The 19,269-nt window shown below is 46.2% G+C and overlaps 1 protein-coding gene across 2 annotated transcripts; it reads left to right on the top strand.

The window, feature by feature from the left end:
• The first annotated feature begins 1,265 nt into the window (after positions 1-1,265).
• On the top strand, positions 1,266-19,014 carry FTCDNL1 (formiminotransferase cyclodeaminase N-terminal like). Of its 2 annotated transcripts, none has more exons than XM_083572445.1 (6): positions 1,266-1,598; positions 2,985-3,107; positions 7,801-7,896; positions 9,049-9,201; positions 12,598-12,789; positions 17,284-19,014. In XM_083572445.1, exons 2-6 carry the CDS (start codon positions 2,993-2,995, stop codon positions 17,721-17,723), a joined length of 996 nt encoding a protein of 331 aa, XP_083428571.1. In that variant the 5' UTR covers positions 1,266-1,598; positions 2,985-2,992; the 3' UTR covers positions 17,724-19,014. The 2 variants fall into 2 exon arrangements, with proteins under 2 accessions (XP_083428571.1, XP_083428570.1); XM_083572444.1 differs by having other exon boundaries at positions 1,269-1,738.
• The last annotated feature ends 255 nt before the right edge of the window (positions 19,015-19,269 follow it).

The following is a 19,269-nucleotide window of genomic DNA, read 5'->3' as shown; positions in this document are numbered from 1 at the left end:
GACGTCATTTTGAGTGTCTGCGCATGCGCAAGCGGCAAAACCCGGAAGTAATGTGCTCCGCTACTTCCGGGTCGCCACGGAGTGCAACCCAAAAATACTTAACCTGAAGCTACTTCAACCTGAGGTATGACTGTAGTGAAATAATTATTAAGCTCTAACTGTATGTAGGTTTTATTGTATTTGTTTTTTATCTCGTATTTTTGGAAATGTACATCCAGGTTTTTTTTCCTTTAATTTTTTTGGGGGTCCCCAAGAGAGTGGGGCCTTAAGCTATAGCTTGTTTAGCTTATACGTAAATCCAGCACTGCATTTATGCCACGGTGAGCTCCTTGTAGCAAAGTCAAGATGTAAATGTCATAAAATATGGAGTGTTGTAAGAGAGAACCTGCTGCTGCTGCTGCTTGCTCCAAAGTGCAGTAATCTGGACCTCACTTTAGCAAGCAAATGTTGCCATTGCTTTGCAATTGACGACGTTCCCTTGAATGGGCATTTTTGTTGTTGTTTAGTCGTGTCCGACTCTTTGTGACCCCATGGACCAGAGCACGCCAGGCACTCCTGTCTTCCACTGCCTCCCGCAATTTGGTCAAACTCATGCTGGTAGCTTCGAGAACACTGTCCAACCATCTCATCCTCTGTCGTCCCCTTCTCCTTGTGCCCTCCATCTTTCCCAACATCAGGGGTTTTTTTTTCCAGGGAGTCTTCTCTTCTCATGAGGTGGCCAAAGTATTGGAGCCTCAGCTTCAAGATCTGTCCTTCCAGTGAGCACTCAGGGCTGATTTCCTTAAGAATGGATCGGTTTGCTCTTCTTGCAGTCCATGGGACTCTCAAGAGTCTCCTCCAGCACCATAATTCAAAAGCATCAATTCTTTGGCGATCAGCCTTCTTTATGGTCCAGCTCTCACTTCCATACATCACTACTGGGAAAACCATAGCTTTAACTATACGGGCCTTTGTTGGCAAGGTGATGTCTGCTTTTTATGCATGGGCATAGCCAGGATTTATGTTGGAGGTGTGTGTGCAAGACACCAACCATCCTCTGTCTAGCAGATTCGGGATGAAATGTTTTAAATTATTTCCTTTTGACCCCAAGGGCTCGGAACAATCTGTCAAAACCTTTCTACAATTTCCACTTTTATTTTTTATTTGTTCACTATATTTTGGGGGGCGGCAGCTGCTCCCCCTCCCCCCGCCGCTACACTCTTGGTAAGGTAGGCGATGCTACCTCGCCAGTGCCCATCCAACATAAAATCAAACAAACACAAGATTGCGCGAAAGCAGACTTTGCAGAGGAAGAGGAACAAAGCTGGCATCTCCGAGCTCTTTCCTGCAACCAGCCTTTTCTTGCAGAGGAATCTGCAGAGCGATTCAAATCTCAGCGAGAAATTAATCCACGGAGCGATGAGTTTCCCGGGAGGAGCGAGGGGAGGACAAATCTCGCACTCCTCCCGCACCAACAGCAGTGTGAAAATAGTCACACACCAGTTTCCCGGAAGAGGCTCCCAGCAAAGCACTAACCTTCCAAAACTCACGTGGCGTTTGCAGTCTGGGAGGGACAGTCACAGAAAGAAAGAAAAAGTTCCTGTTGTTGGAAGTCTCAAGTTTGTTTTGCCTCCGCGCTTTGCAGATTTTGGCGCAGCTGCTGTCTGGTCGGACGCTGCAAACCAGAGATACTAGTATTGGTTAATAGCAAAATACCCTGAAGCTGCTCTGCTAGCCGACCAGGCTTGTTTCCAACATTGTAAGTAGACCACCAGTTAGTCTAGATACAGTTCTGTCTTAATTTTGGGGATTCGTGCGGCAGCCCTCCCCTCCCCCCAGCTTGGGTTTGCTGTATAATTTTACCCGATCATACATGCCGCGATCAAATAAGATAGAAGTACTGAAACAAAAGTCTCATTGTTTTCTTCCTTATACTGAAATCATTTCGAGCAAAATACGTTTTAAAAGTGAAAACAACGCAGTCAGTGCAATCCTGTACGAGTCTACTCAAAAAGTAAGGCACACATTGTTCAGTGGAGCCTATTCCCTTATATAGGGATTTAGTACAGGGCACTGAGATAAAAGGGTAATTGGTATCAAAAAAGAGAAAACAATCATTTGATTTCCACGAGAAAGAGCGAATCTGTGTTAAATGTGTGTGTGTGTGTGGGGGGGGATACAGCCTGTCATTTTGATGTCAGTGGTGTTGTGGGTGCTGCAAAAAGCATCCACAAGGAGCAGTGGCGTAGCGTGGGTTGTCAGCACCCGGGGCAAGGCAAGTAATTTGCGCCCCCTAACCTGTGGATTTGCGCCCCCTAACCCTAACCCCCAGATGTTGCGCCCGGTGCGGCCGGCCCCCCCTGCACCCCCCACGCTACGCCACTGACAAGGAGCACCGACCCCATTTTTAAACAATCGTCTGGAAGCATCTAGATTGCAACCTAAATTTGGCATTTAATCTATAACAATGTGGAGAATTTCATAACACAACTGCACCTGGTCAAGATGGGCTTGCTAGGCAGAATTGCATGGTGCAGATTGTAATTTATGATAGTGTTACTTACACATGTGCATGTCTGTATATGTACTCTCCAGAAGGGGTGTCCAATTTTAGCTTCCCAGTGCACAGAGAGACAGGGATTTAAAGCCACATAGCAGTGTTCTTCCAACCTTTGGTCTCTGGCTGTTTCTGGACTACAATTCCCATCATCCCTGACCACTGGGCTTGCTAGGTAGGGATGATGAGAGTTGTAGTCCAAAAACAGCCAGAGACCTGTGTGGTGGTGTCATATGCTATGGTTTACATCCACAAGATTCGTGTGAATGTCAGCATGGAAAAAAATGCTTTCATGTAGGGACTTTTTCCCAGGCTAAGGGATATTGTGAAGTGACTGGAAGCGGTTTCCTCCTGTTGAGAGAGAAGGAACACTTTGACATCACCACTGGAGAATGCTACCGGTACCTTGCCTGTTCTGTTGGAATTAAGGAGTATCCTTTTATTACAGGGGCGAAAATGACTTCTGGCAGAACTGGCTTGCGTCTGGCTGCTTGTTTGCTAAACATTTCAGAAGGAAGAAGAAAGGACATTGTTGAGAAAGTAGCAAGAGCTGCGGTTTGTGAGGATAATGGTAAGAATAATGTGGATCTACTCCAAATATGGGACACGGGTGGCGCTGTGGGTTAAACCACAGAGCCTAGGACTTGCCGATCAGAAGGTCGGCGGTTCGAATCCCCGTGACGGGGTGAGCTCCCGTTCCTCGGTCCCTGCTCCTGCCAACCTAGCAGTTCAAAAGCACGTCAAAGTGCAAGTAGATAAATAGGTACCGCTCCAGCGGGAAGGTAAACGGCATTTCCGTGTGCAGCTCTGGTTGGCAGAAGCGGCTTAGTCATGCTGGCCGCATGATCTGGAAGCTGTCTGCGGACAAACGCTGGCTCCCTTGGCCAATAAAGCGAGGATCTAATATGCACTTTCTTTATAATTTCTCATTTTAGAATATCTCAAGCATATTTTTTATTTTTTCTCTTTAGGATATCTCAAACATGAAAATGCTTTTAAACCCTCAGGTTGCATATTAATGTCATCATCCTGCACTTAAAGGGTAAAGGTAAAGGAACCCCTGACCATTAGGTCCAGTCGTGGCCGACTCTGGGGTTGCGGCGCTCATCTCGCTTTTTTGGCCGAGGGAGCCGGCATACAACTTCTGGGTCATGTGGCCAGCATGACTAAGCCACTTCTGGCGAACCAGAGCACCGCACGGAAACACCGTTTACCTTCCCGCCGGAGTGGTACCTATTTATCTACTTGCACTCTGACGTGCTTTCGAACTGCTAGGTGGGCAGGAGCAGGGACTGAGCAACGGGAGCTCACCCCGTCGTGGGGATTTGAACTGCTGACCTTCTGATTGGCAAGTCCTAGGCTCTGTGGTTTAACCTACAGCGCCACCCGCGTCCCTTCCCTTTATCTTTACCTTACTCCAAATATACCTGGTCTAGCCAAAATTAAAACATCTGCAACCCAGTTCTCGGCACGTTTGCTTAGAATTCCACTGAACTCCTCTTTGGAACTTAAGCATGTGTAGAATAAGTTTGTCCAGTTGGTTGAGACAAGGGATAAGGCCTTTCCTATAGTGGTGTGGAGGAGCCCTGTGGAATGCACTTGGGTAGCCCACCCTCGGTATTGCCTGTGGAAGGAGCCCTATCCATCTTCATGCACATAGGCCTCTGTCTGATGCGCAACCAGTGTTTGTTTGAAGGGGACCAATGCCAGTGCAAAGAGTGCACATACGTGTCAGGCAGCAGTAGGCAGCTCCCATGGCTGGTTGCCAGGAACGTACAAGACAAGGAAAAGTTCTTACCATCTGCTTTTTATTAAGTATTTAGAGTTTGGATTTGGATTTGATATCCCGCTTTATCACTACCCTAAGGAGTCTCAAAGCGGCTAACAATCTCCTTTCCCTTCCTCCCCCACAACAAACACTCTGTGAGGTGAGTGAGGCTGAGAGACTTCAAAGAAGTGTGACTAGCCCAAGGTCACCCAGCAGCTGCATGTGGAGGAGCAGGGAATCGAACCTGGTTCACCAGATTATGAGTCTACTGCTCTTAACCACTACACCACACTGGCTTTATTTACAGAGAGAGGCTTGGAACACAGCCTCTTGGGATAACGGCGTTGTCCTGAGTGACTCTCCACACTTCTTTTCTCCCACTTCCTCATTCGTCATTGTCATCATCTCCCCTACAGGTGGTGCTAAAGGCCCTCTGAGCCCTTTGATCTCCTACCTTCAAGGCTTGCCGGATTCTGGGATAGGGGTGGTGTCTGGAATGCTTTCTAAAGACACTGTGTCCGTCAGTTGTTGCCCCTCTGATGCTTTCTCTTCTTCTTCCTCCTCTTCCTCTCCCATTATTTCCCAGCTTTCCCCCTCACCTTCCTCTGAGCTGTGACCTCCCTCAAACCCCTGTTATAATTCTGAACTGTCTCCTTCTTCTCTGGAAGGGTCAGGCTGAGGAGGCGGTCTCCACCATTCCTCCTCTGCCCAGTCCCTGACAATAGGACAGCCTGCCCTGGGATGCAAACCCTGATGGTGGAGGGAGCCTTATGTGAGCAGGATCCCCTTCAGACTGATGCTGACTGGATGTGACCTGTTCTTTCATGGGAGCCCCTCCATGCAGTCATACTTGAATGCCAAAAGTACTTAGGATAGATCCAAAACTGTGTATTGACAGAAAAGGGCAGACATCAGTTAGCTGGAGTGAATAAGTACCGTACTTTTTGCTCTATAAGACGCACCAGACCATAAGATGCACCTAGTTTTTGGAGGAGGAAAACAAGAAAAAAAATATTCTGAGTCCCAGAAGCCAGAACAGCAAGAGGGATCTGGCTTCTGGGATAGCCTCTTGCTGTTCTGGCTTCTGGGATAGCCGCACACAGCCTCTCCTGGGCAGCGGGAGGAAGGCTCTCCCAAGAGCCGCACTCCCTTTTAAAGAGCCGCGTGGAGTGTGTGTGCGGCTATTGGGGGCTTTTCCCCTTGGAGGGAGAAGGGCAGCCCTTTTCCCTCCTCGGGGAAAAGCCCCCAAGAGCCGCACACACTCTCCACGCGGCTCTTTAAAGGGACCACTGAGCATAGCCTCCCGCCTGCATTCACTCCATAAGACGCACAAACATTTCCCCTTACTTTTTAGGAGGGGGAAAGTGTGTCTTATAGAGCGAAAAATACGGTAGGTCATTCCAAAGCCTCTTTCTCCATTGTACCAGAAGCACAGCTCAGCTGCTGCTTAGAGCATGGTACTGATAATGCCAAGGTTGCAGGTTCGATCCCTGTATGGGAGAACTACACATTTCTGCATTGCAGGGGGGTGGACTAGATGAACCTCAGGGTCCCTTTCAACTCTACAATTCTATGATTATGATCAATGCAAGTGTGTTTATTATTTATTTATTTAGATTTTCCATTGAAGAGTTGTTTGACTGGGGGAGATCAAAATAATTTTTAAAACCTTCCTTATACCATGTCCGACTTATCTGTCCATGTAGTCCAGCATTATCTGCTCTGGCTATCAGTGGCTCCCTAGGGTCTCAGTCTTTCCCATTACCTGCAACTTCAGGGTTGTTGATTCGGTAAGAAAATTGCACTCTGCACATTCTCAGAGGCACTTGAATGTACGTATTCCAATATTAGCCGTGGTCCTGGGAACGGATGGTGTATCTAAGCACAAATCACCCTGGCACAAATGAAGCTTTGATGAGAAAACATTAGTTGAGCTTTCAAGCTTTCCGTTCTCACCAACCCAACCAAACATTGACGTTGATGCTCGTGAAGCTCTGAAGCCGTATGTTGGGTGTGTGAAGTATGTATAGAAAGTCCTGCCTCGGGGCAGGAGCTGAGACTAAACGACACTCTTGAGTCCCTTCCAGCCCTCTGGTTTTTATGATAGCTATGGTTTGGTCAGCCATGCATTTCTGAAGTCTTCCCAAATGGCAGCCTTTGTGAAGTTTTTGGATATAGTTTGCATGAGCTGTGTTTGCACAAAAGAAGCCCGTTGATCTGTTAATCACTGACTAACACATTCTAAAACTTCGGGGTGGCGTTTTTGTTTGTGTACTTGTAAGAATTTTTTATCCTGGCATCTCTTTCAGGCTAAGTCTGAAGTTCATTGTGTGAACAAACATAGGGCAAACAGATGCAGAAGAGGACCAGCCCTCACCCGTTAATGAAGTTGCCAAGAATTGGGAATTTCAGCCAGTATGGTTTTCATAATGACAAGCCCTGGATTGTGTTGCCTATCTGTACTCTCTCAGACAGGGGTGGGGAACCTGTTGCCCCCCACATGTTGCTAGATGAAATATACTCAAGAGTGGATTTCATGCTCATTATTCAGCTCATAGTGGTGAGGAGGAATGAATGTTTCCCCAAAGTATCTGCTTTATATACATTATTTACACAATGGGCTGCACGTGATTGGCTAATTCCAGAATTCTCCTGTAGGCCAATCAGGTTGTGGATTCACTTCCATCTGGAGCTGGATTGGGTGGCTCCTGCAGACCAATCATACTGCTGCATTGTTCTAGGACCAATCAGACTGCTGCATTCTGAATCCTATTGTTCTAGGACCAATCAGACTGCTGCAGTTTGGATCCTGTTCAACTCAGTACATAACACTAGATTACAATTCCCATCATCTCTGGCCACTGGCCATACTGACTGTAGCTGATGGGAGCAATATCTTTAAGGCCACAGATTGCATTGAGCAAAACTGTTCAATATTTTTCTAATCTATCATGCTTGCACCGATGTATGCTCCATTTAGCTTGATAGAACTGAAATATACTCAGAGTCACAAAGTGATTTCATGCTCTTTATTCAGCTCATAGTGGTGAGGAGGAATGAATGAATGTCCCCTCAAGGTATCTGCTTTATATACATTATTTACACAATGGGCTGCACATGATTGGCTAATTCCGGAATTCTACTGTAAGCCAATCAGGTTGTGGATTCACTTCTATCTGGAGCATGATTGGGTGGTTCCTGCCAACCAATCATACTGCTGCATTGTTCTAGGACCAATCAGACTGCTGCATTCTGAATCCTATTGTTCTAGGACCAATCAGACTGCTGCCTTTTGGATCCTATTGTTCTAGGACCAATCAGACTGCTGCCGTTTGGATCCTATTCAACTCAGTACATAACAAGAACTTATTTTGCAATCAGTGGATTTAGGATCAGAATGTACCTCTTCAAAACATAGCATGTGCTTAAGCTAAATTGGAAGCCTTTATTTGTTGACTGAACCACAAGAAATGTTCCATTTTTTTCCTCCCCTTAGGCCAGGAGCATCTCCCAGCAACTGTGCTTAATATATTTTCTGACTATGACTATAACAGGTCTGTCATAACTATTGCAGCTCCAGTTGACAGACTGGGTAAGTTTTAAAAATATGTATTAAAATATCCCAGCTCACATTATTAGTATTTTTGGCCTTTGAATGTTGTGTTTTTGAATTCAGAGTTTGCAGTTGTATACATGTTTACCTGAGAGTAAAACAGTACATTTTAAAACACATTGCTTCTCTCAAAAAACATGCTCTGGTGTTTAGCTTCCTTGATAAATGAGGACTTTTAAAAAATCCTCAGCTGAAAAATTATATAAATGCGGTAACAAATACCAATACAAAGGCACATATTTCCAAAAAAAAGGTGACATTTTAATCCCCTTGGTGGATGGTTGCACAAAAATCACAAACACAGAAAATTATGGTGTGACTGATCGTTTGTGACAAGAAGCTCTTGTCTGGAAGCCCTCTTAACAGTTTTTGAAAATAAATAACATTCAGCTAGATTTGAGAGGGATGTGTTGTGTAGATTTTTCCTTCAACACTGGTTTACAAGAGCCAGTTCCCCAATTAACATCACACTCCTAACCATGTCTACTCAGAATTAAATTCTATTGAATTCAATGGGAACTTATTCCCAGGTAATTTGTGTCTGGACTGCAGCAAAGCTTACTTTTGAATTCAGGCTTCTGTGATGGAGGAGGAGCAGAATAAAATATTCTTTCTTATCTTTTCTGCTAAGGACGTTCTGTAGGGATGTTTACAAAGTGAATCAAAAGCAGTCTTGTCAGACAAAGTTAGCAGGAGGGTGTCAGGTGGCCATAATTAACACGGCTGTGTTCAGCACTTCACTAAAAAAATATACCCTTGTAGATTGTGATTCAATAGCAAACCCTCCAAGATACCAAGTGGGCTATTTTGTTAGTATATTTTTAAAGTGTGTTTGTTGCATATAATAAGAACCCTGCTTCAAGGTGGGTAGATTTGTAAGAGCCATAAGAGCTTCACATTTCTCCCAAAATTAGTGCTTTGTGTAAATGAGAAAGAGGAGTTACCTTATCCCTGTCACTAGAAACAGTCACAAGGGGCGGGAGGGAGTTTGTCTATGTTTTTTCTTTGTGTGTGAATGTTTTTAATTAAAACATATTTGGGGCAAGAGTGGCTAAGATTTAGTTTTCCTTTTCAGATTTAGTTAATAATGGGTTTGATAAAGTTTCTTTCAACCTCTTTGTGTTTTGTTAGGCAGGTCTGTCGTTGCTGCCTGTGTGGAGGCTTTTGCTTCAATAGATATGGCGGAACATTCTGGAATCCACCCTTGCCTTGGTGCAGTAGACCTGGTGCCCATTTACCCGTTGTCAGGTGTCGATGTGGAAGAGTGCGGAACAGTGGCTCGAAGTAAGCAGAACCTGAACATCCTTCACAGGCAGGGGTAGTCAATGTCGCGACCTCAATATGTGGTTGGTTGGACTCCAACTCCCATCATCCCCAGCCACCATGGCCTTTGGTCAGGGATGATGAGAGTTGTAGTCTAGCAACAACTGGAGGGCCCCATCTTGGTTGCACAAGATCTGACCCAAGGATCTGACCCGATGGATATTGGATTGTTCCTCTGTCAAAGCAGAGGCATCGCTCTAAATTAACTGGGGTAACTGCCCCTGAAGAACCAGGTGCACAGCCTGGGAGTCATTTTGGACTCACAGCTGTCCATGGAGGCGCAGATTAATTCTGTGTCCAGGGCAGCTGTCTACCAGCTCCACCTGGTACGCAGGCTGAGACCCTACCTGCCCACGGACTGTCTTGCCAGAGAGATGCATGCTCTAGTTATCTCCCGCTTGGACTACTGCAATGCGCTCTGCGGGGGGCTACCTTTGAAGGTGACCCGGAAGCTGCAATTAATCCAGAATGAGGCAGCTAGACTGGTGACTGGGAGTGGCCGCTGGGACCACATAACACCGGTACTGAGAGATCTGCATTGGCTCCCAGTATGTTTCCAAGCACAATTCAAAGTCTTGGTGCTGACCTTTAAAGCCCTAACTGGCCTCGGTCCTGTATACCTGAAGGAGCGTCTCTACCCCCATCGTTCAGCCCAGAGACTGAGGTCCAGCTCCGAGGGCCTTCTGGCGGTTCCCTCATTGCGAGAAGTGAGGTTACAGGGAACCAGACAGAGGGCCTTTTTGGTAGTGGCGACCGCCCTGTGGAATGCCCTCCCTTCAGATGTCAAGGAAATAAGCAGCTATCTTCTCTTTAAAAGACATCTGAAGGCAGCCCTGTTTAGGGAAGTTTTTAATATTTAATGCTGTATTGTTTTTAACACTTGACTGGAAGCCACCTAGAGTGGCTGGGGAAACTCAGCCAGATGGGCGGGGTATAAATAATAAATTATTTATTATTATTATTATTATTATTATTATTATTATTAGGGGTAGGGCGAGGTGGCACTCTGCAAATGTTCTTGGGATTCAGACTCCCGCCAACTCCAGCCAGGATGACCCATCGTCAGTGGTGATGGGAATTGAAGTCTAACAACAAGTGGAGGGGACGGCGTTGGCTAACCCCATTCTGAACAGTTTAGTGCAGCTGTTTAATGTATACTCCAAAGCATGGTTGTACAATCTACAACTGGAATGACAGCACAGCATTTTAGATAACCAATTGCCACCTTGCTCACATATTCACACTTTCTCAGATCTGTTGCCTGCTTGTGTGTTTGTTTAACACATTAATATCCCACCCTTCACAAGAAACACCAGGGAGGTTCACAGCAGTACAAATATATGTATATATATGTTAAAAACAATGTGTTAAAATACAGCCATCACAGTAAAAGCAGCCAATTCTACTAAAAGCTCTGCATTAATAACTAGCATATGCCTGGGTGCATTAGAAATGTTCTTAGCATGCATCAAATTATGTAACAAAGGCAGCACTTGCCTTATTTTTGAAGGGAGATGAGGGTGCCCACATACTGGGTAAAAAGGTAAAGGGACCCCTGACCATTAGGTCCAGTCGCGACTGACTCTGGGGTTGCGGCACTCATCTTGCTTTATTGGCCGAGGGAGCCAGCATACAGCTTCCGAGTCATGTGGCCAGCATGACTAAGCTGCTTCTGGCGAACCAGAGCAGCGCATGGAAACACCGTTTACCTTTCCGCCGGAGTGGTACCTATTTATCTACTTGCACTTTGACATGCTTTCGAACTGCTAGGTTGGCAGGAGCAGGGACCGAGCAACGGGAGCTCACCCTGTCGCGGGGATTCGAACCGCCGATCTTCTGATCGGCAAGTCCTAGGCTCTGTGGTTTAACCCACAGCGCCACCCGCGTCCCTCACATACTGGGTGCCATAATGGAAAAGGCTTTTCCTCTGGTTGTTTGTTTGTTTTCTATACCGCGCTTCATCCAAGGATCACAGGGAGGTTTACGAAAGAACAACACAAAATTACATAACATGATAACAAACAAAAACAGTAACCCCATACACACAGTTTAAAAGGCCGTTGATTGTTTCATTAGCTAAAGTCCTGGAAGAAGAGGAATGTTTTTGCCTGGCGCCTAAGGATACGTAACAAAGGCACCAGGTGAGTCTCTTTTTTTGCAAGGTAGATCTCAGCAGGCCACCAGCTAGGCCGCCATCTTCTTTGAGGTACCCAGGTCTCAGGTTGTTTAGGGTTTCTTAGGTTGACACGAGAACCTTGAACTCGGCTTGGTGGCAAATTTGTAGCCACTGCAGTTCTTTCAAAAGTGGCATTATATGTATAATAATAATAATAATAATAATAATAATAATAATAATTTATTATTTGTACCCTGCCCATCTGGCTGGGTTTCCCCAACCACTCTGGGCAGCTTCCACAGAAACCAAAAATACACTAAAATATCACAGATTAAAAACTTCCCTGAACAGGGCTGCCTTAAGATGTCTTCTGAATGTCAGGTAGTTGTTTATCGCTTTGACATCTGAAGGGAGGGTGTTCCACAGGGCAGACGCCACTACCGAGAAGGCCCTCTGCCTGGTTCCCTGTAGCTTTGCTTCTCGTAATGAGGGAACCGCCAGAAGGCCCTCGGCGCTGGACCTCAGCGTCCGGGCAGAACGATGGAGGTGGAGACGCTCCTTCAGGTATACTGGGCCGAGGCCGTTTAGGGCTTTGAAGGTCAACACCAGCACTTTGAATTGTGCTCGGAAACGTACTGGGAGCCAATGTATGTATAGAGTAGGCATCCCCAGTCTACAGCCTAGCTGCTCTCTTAGTCTTTCTTGTTGTGTTCCTTCTCGCTCGGGGTCACCAGCATGGTGCCCATATGCCTGACACTGCCTCCTCTGGTGCTTGAGAAAAATGCCAGTAATGATTCCCTCCAAAACCCACAATGCGCAACAGACTCTTTGCTTTTCCTGCTCAGTTTTTGTTGGCGCTGGCAAGTGCCTCAACTACATTGAACACGCCTCCTCAAACCTGCCCATGTTTCGTTGGAGGCCATGATTGGACAATCATCACTGCCTCTTCCATTCTGAACAGAGGAGAGGTGCTTCCCTGCCCCTGTCCGCTAGTGTGGGGCATGCCCAGACCTGTTCGTCCTGTCTCTTTTTTCTGTTTTTTTAAAATAGATGTAGCATCCGTTTTGTGCTACACCACATCCCCTTGACCGCCATTTTGTGTTCTGTCATGTTCCCACGGCGGCCATTTTGTGATTGCACCCACATCACTCCTTCAAAATTCCAAAGTACCCACTGGCCCCCAAAAGCTGCCACCCCTGTTCTAGCTGTTGCACTTCCCTTCTGTTCCTCTCTTCCCTCAGATATAGCAGAGACCCTGGTCTGCCGTGTTCCCGGATGCAGCATATTTCTTTTTGGGCAAGCTCATCTCCCAGAGAAGCAAAGTCTGGTTCAAAGAAGAAAACAACTGGGATGGTTTAACCGCAGAGCTTTCAATGCAGCCACTGTTATTCCTGATGTAGGACTGTCGCCTACCTTAAGACACGGTTTAACAGGTATGAAATGATGGCAATGTTCATTGTTGCTGTTTTTGTCATGGGTAAAGGCAATCAATGTCTCTAGGACTTCACAGAGGAATATAGCCCACTCCCCAGTGGTCTGTGCCCCAAGGAGCTTACATATAAATATTGAGAATGGGAGAGAATGCAGATAAGAGACAGGCGAGTATACCAAAAACTGAGAGAGGGAAGATAGGAAGACTAATAAGGAATTAAAGTTGCATAGGCTTGCTGCCCAGTCTTTGCTTACTTGGAACGTCACAGAGTTCATTAGAACTTATTCCCAAGCCAATTGCACTTGCGTGTCGAGATCCCGCAGCCACCTCCTCGTTGGAAATAACTCAGACAAGGACATGGATATTAGGTTTATGTTATTGGGCAAATTTTGGCCACAACTTTATTGAAATTACAGACTGTGAGCGGTATTGGCTTAGGCATTGATTGGACCTGACTATATCTGACTCCCGCCCATGTTGTGCAGGAAGTCCAGTAAGGGTAAGCCACCAGTAGGGGGAGCCCTGTTGATGCGAACCAACTCAAGCTCCCCCTGGTGTTCCCGTCGGGGTCGTGTCAAGGCCTTAGCCCACCAGCCGGGCTTCAGACTAGATCAACACCCCCGGATTCCTTTAACAGAATACCCTTAAGCATGGCTCCCAGTACATTTCCGAGCACAATTCAAAGTGTTGGTGCTGACCTTTAAAGCCCTAAACGGCCTCGGCCCAGTATACCTGAAGGAGCGTCTCCACCCCCATCATTCTGCCCGGACACTGAGGTCCAGCGCTGAGGGCCTTCTGGCGGTTCCCTCATTGCGAGAAGCAAAGCTACAGGGAACCAGGCAGAGGGCCTTCTCGGTAGTGGCGCCCGCCCTGTGGAACGCCCTTCCAGCAGATGTCAAAGTGATAAACAACTACCTGACATTCAGAAGACATCTTAAGGCAGCCCTGTTCAGGGAAGTTTTTAACATGTGATATTTTACTGTATTTTTGGTTTTTATGGAAGCTGCCCAGAGTGGCTAGGGAGGCCCAGCCAGATGGGCGGGGTATAAATAATAAATAATAAATTATTATTATTATTATTATTATTATTATTATTATTATTATGGAGGGGCAGGTGATGGCCACACTTCCCCTCCCCCACACAAGGTCAAACAATGCCTAACCGCAACCCTAACAAAGTTGTGACGACTACTACAAGGTAGGCGAAAACCAAGTGGCCAGTGCCAATCTGCCAAGTGGAAGAATTCCTACCAGGACCCTCGGACAACCAAGGCGACCAACCGAAGTCCATAGCAAGGCCATTGCCTAGCCTGTAAGAAAGGGAGGGAGGGCGGGTGATTGAGGAAGCGAGCCAAAAAGGAAGTCCTCTGGCTCGCTCCTCAGTTTAAACGGCCCCGGCCACGCCCCCCGGCCAGTGGATTGGCTAGCCGGGCTCTGACATGACCGGGATCCCCCAGGCAACGGGGGACAGAGTCCCCCACCCCTGGTGGGGAGTGAGTGGCCACGTGGTCCACCGCAACTCCTCCCCACTGGTAGGACTGAAGTCTTAGGCTTTTGAGATGGGTCTGGGGAATAAAGTGCCATTCAAAAGGACTGGGGAGAGGACAACTTGTGGGGGTGTTGAGGAAGAGAGAGCACCAAGAAGCAACAGGAAATGCATAGAGTTATTTAAGAGCAGAAGACCTCGAGGCACCTGGCAGTTTTTTGCTCTTAATTTGATGTAGGCTGTGATAATAAATATAATAATAAAATTTTATTTATATCCCGTCCTCCCCAGCCGAAGCCGGGCTCAGAGCGGCTAACAACAGTAAAATAATACAGCATTCTAAAATCAATTTATTATAAAATCAGTTCAGATCAAATTAATGGCAACCATTAATGGTCACAAATCAATTAATCTATTCCAGCGTAAGCAATATTTTGTGTTGTATCCCTTCAGGTAACTCCAGAACCTTCTTGAAGTCTATTTTTTGAAAAAGAAACCAATAAATGATTGTCTCTTAAAACAGGGGTGGAGGAACTGTGACCCCTAGAGATGTTGTTGGACTCCAACTCCCATCATCAATAACCATGGGCTATCTTCGCTGGGAACTGATGGCAACTGGAATCCAACAGCATTTGGAGGGTCACGGTTTCTCTATCCCTGTCTTATAAGATGCATTTTGAGTGTTGTGTATCTTAAGTCCTTGTTTATAGATGTGATACCTGGAAGGGCATTACCAAACGGGGGAACAACTACAAAAATCCCAGAATTCCTGGAGTGGCTGAAGAACTCTCTTTTGGGCTCCGCTGCATTTTGTTGTTGTTGTTTAGTCGTGTCCAACTCTTCGTGACCCCATGGACCAGAGCACGCCAGGCACTCCTGTCTTCCACTGCCTCCCGCAGTTTGGTCAAACTCATGCTGGTAGCTTCGAGAACACTGTCAACCATCTCATCCTCTGTCGTCCCCTTCTCCTTGTGCCCTCCATCTTTCCCAACATCAGGGTCTTTTCCAGGGAGTCTTCTCTTCTCATGAGGTGGCCAAAGTATTGGAGCCTCAGCTTCAGGATCTGTCCTTCCAGTGAGCACTCAGGGCTGATTTCCTTAAGAATGGATCGGTTTGATCTTCTTGCAGTCCATGGGCCTCTCAAGAGTCTCCTCCAGCACCATAATTCAAAAGCATCAATTCTTCAGCGATCAGCCTTCTTTATGGTCCAGCTCTCACTTCTATACATCACTACTGGGAAAACCATAGCTTTAACTATACGGACCTTTGTTGGCAAGGTGATGTCTCTGCTTTTTAAGATGCTGTCTAGGTTTGCCATCGCCTTTCTCCCAAGAAGCAGGCGTCTTTTAATTTCGTGGCTGCTGTCACCATCTTTGGCTGCTGTCACCATCTGCATTGCCAGTAGGCAAATTGCCCATTTAAATAATTTGCACGACATTAATTGTCAGCAATAATAGGGGGTTAAATCACCTGACTTCTTCGTTTCCATGTGAGTTTACAATTGGTCATCATGTGGTCAACAGCAGTCCGTTGCAGCCATTCTTGAGCATGTACTATCAAGCATTTGGGTACCATTGATTTCTTTTCATTTCACGCCCCACAATATCAATGGGGCTTGTTTCGTACCCTGGATTGTGCCCAGTAAACTATTTCAAATGTTTTGAAAGGAGGACTGATGAGGCATTGCTACAATCCATTGAAGAGATTTGGTTAAATATTTAATAGAGAATGGGGTAGATATCAAGAGAATAACAGTAATTATTCTCCTATTGACCCACTTAGAATTAACCTACTTAAAAAACGCTCTGCATAAAACAAAGCTCCTTATGTACTTTGATTGAATAATCCAATTTTTTTTTTAAATCCTGTTTCTTCAGACGTCATTCTGCCGCAAGAATCCTTAAACCAGTTATTATTGCCAGTGCTGTCACACTCATACTGCATTTGCGTTTGTGAGAAAGGAACACACACCAGATGTTAATTAGTGCATTTGTTTTTATTTTCCCTCTACCTCAACAATTTGGCCTTGAGGGTTTGTGTTCTTTTTTTTTTTTTGCTGTAAAGATCTTTGTTTCTATCCAGGCTCTGGCTCATAAACTACAAAGACAATGAGTCAGAACTCCAAGGAGGAAAGGAAAAGAAAAGACCTCGGAGAAATATTAAACTTTCACACTCTTTTTTTCATCATGAACAATTTGCAATGATGATTTATCCCTGGTGGAGTTTCTCCCCTTCCTTCTTTCACGTTGCTTACGAAGAGGCAGATATAAAACTGCTTTTCACTGGGGAATAGGTTTTGTGTGCAGTACCTTTGATTTATTTACTAGAGTCACCACTGGCTGACTTCTATTTGCACCGAGGTAGCTCAGCACTCAGTGTGAGAAACAGACTTTGCTCTGCAACTTCCCTTCTCCTGGAATGCCCTTCCAGAGCATTTATGTAAAAGCTTGGGAACTGCAGGCCTGGGGGGGAGGCATATGCCCTCCTCCAGACCTTTATTTGCAGTCCTGGGAAGTTTCTCTAGGCCATAAAACTCACCAGTCCTGCTATGGACTCTTCTTGGGTTTGCTGGATCCAACTACAGTCGTACCTTGGTTGCCAAACGCCTTGGAACTTGTACGTTTCGGCTCCCGGAAACCAGAAGGACTGTTCCGGTTTTCAAATGATTTTCAGAAGCCAGAAATCCGGCGTGGCTTCTGCGGCTTCCAATTGGCTACAGGATGCTCCTGCAGCCAATCAGAAGCCGTGACTTGGTTCTTGAGCGGTTCCGGGAGTTGAATGGACTCCCAGAACGCATTCTGTTCGAGAACCAAGGTACAACTGTACTACTCAATCTCTTGATAAAGAATACTGAATATTGCCTGGTGTATAAGTGAAGGATTAGCCAAAGTCCTTTTCCGAGGCTTAGAAACTACTCGACCGTATCTGAAGAGTAGATGCAGAAGCCAAACCAACCTAACAACCATTAATTTCGACTCACACCGGTGGCTCATTTTTTTATCATTTCAGGGGTCGGGGCCAGCCCTTACGTGATGAATTGCAACGTGACTGTCGACACGCAAGACTTGGCTACGGCCAAGGCGATCGCAGGCTCCGTCCGGGGCAGTAGTGCCGGAGGCCTGAAGGGCGTGCAGTCGATGGCTTTCCCACACAACGGGCAAATCGAAATAGCGTGCAACGTGGAAAGCTTTGACGACCATGACTCCAGGTGGGCCGCGGGCGACAAATCGGGATATGTTTCCTACAGCATTCTTGGGAGAACGTATCACTACGTGTCGCCTTGGCTGATAGAAGCATCCATTAAGAAGTCAGCCAGAGACCGTGGAGTAAGAACTGTTGGGACCGCGCTGGTTGGGTTCACGCCAGAGGAATGCGCACGATGCGCTGCCTACGCATTGACAAGCGGTGTCCATGAATTCTGGAGGATGCGGGGCGGCGTTTTCATGTGATAGCCTTGCTGTTTGCTGGCTTTAAATCGGGAAGAACCTCAGATCTTGGTGTCACACCCTCTCCCCAGACACTCTTGTCCCACCCTGTGATCCTCAAATATTTTTGCCTGACTGGAACGCATCATTGACCTCTGCCTCTGCCTCTGGCTTGCCTGTAGGGAGGATGGAATGGGTTGTGTCAGATTGTGTGTGAATTAGCCTACTGTACAAAGGTAAAAAATTACACTAATTGCTGTGCCCAGTTTTACCTTTGGCCACCACTGGTATGAAATTCCCAGAAACCTGCTGTCAGGCTGAAAAACCGTTCCTGATCACTGTTTAAAATTCTACTCCTTGCTAATTCCAAGGCAACCTTTGGGGGCCAGGAGACTAATGTATCCTGGCAAGGTAGAAATAAATTGAAATACTTGATTGTCACTTGTACAACTTATATACAGTGAGTTTACATGAGCACCCCCCACTCAGCTCTCTTAGTCTTAATTCCCCTCGTTTACTGACGCACACCCACCAAACCCAAAAGTCAGTTGTCCTGTTGTTATCTTTTTTTGTTATTGTTATCTTTTTTTTTTCATTCACCAACCTAACAGTCCATGGATAGAAGCTGTTCTTTACCCTGTTGGTGTGACTAATCATGCTTCTATATCTTCTGCCCGAAGGTGGAAGATCAAGAAAGTGCCGGCGAGGGTGTGAATCATCCCTGAGAATTTTCCTCACTCTCCTGAGCCAATGTTTTTCCGCTATTTCATCCAGCGGATTCATGGGACAGCTCATAATATCTTGTGCTGTATTCACCACCCTCTGTAGGCACTTCCTATCAGTTGATGTCTAACCAGCGCACCACACCATGATGCAGTATGAAAGGACACTTTATATGTGGATTTATGTAGAGTGTATCCAACTAACACTTTGCTCAGAATTAGGACATCCTGGATTAGGCCAGAATTTCATCCTTTTTTCACAGTGGCCAACCGGATGCCTATGGGAAGTCTGTAAGCAGGACTTGAATGCAACAGTCCTCATTTGTGATTTTCAGCGACTTGTGTTCCAAGACGTATGACCTCTGAGAGTGTTACCTACTGAGCTTGGATCCTAGAACAATAGGCAGGTTGGATCCTAGAAGGCAACAACCTGATTGGTCTGCAGGAGCAGCCCAATCAGGCTCCAGGAGGGGAGTTGATTCAGCCAATCACATGGGACCCATTGTGTAAATAATGTATATATAGCCAGAGGTTTTTTGGGAAAGCACTCATTCACTGTTTGCCACGAGCTGAAATAAAGAGCATGAAATCAACACTCAACTCCGAGTATATTTCAGAGACGCTAGGAAAAGCAGAAAAACAATTAAGTATGTGCTTTGGAAAGTTGCCCCAAAACCTAGCTAGTGGTTCCAGCACAATCACAAGTTCTTGATTCTCCAGGAGCAATGGGTGGCAAAGGGATGGACTCCAGAGAGTCTTGGCTGGAACCTCAGTGGGCCAGATGGGGAGGCTTCGCAGACTGGAACTGGCCATAGGGCAGCAGTTCCCTCACCCCTGTCCTAGAGCCT

This window comes from Podarcis filfolensis, assembly GCF_964270895.1.
Source record: "Podarcis filfolensis genome assembly, chromosome: 1".
In the NCBI taxonomy this organism is placed as follows: domain Eukaryota; kingdom Metazoa; phylum Chordata; class Lepidosauria; order Squamata; family Lacertidae; genus Podarcis; species Podarcis filfolensis.
Note: the sequence above shows the minus strand (reverse complement) of the source record. Positions and strands in the feature narration are given on the sequence as shown.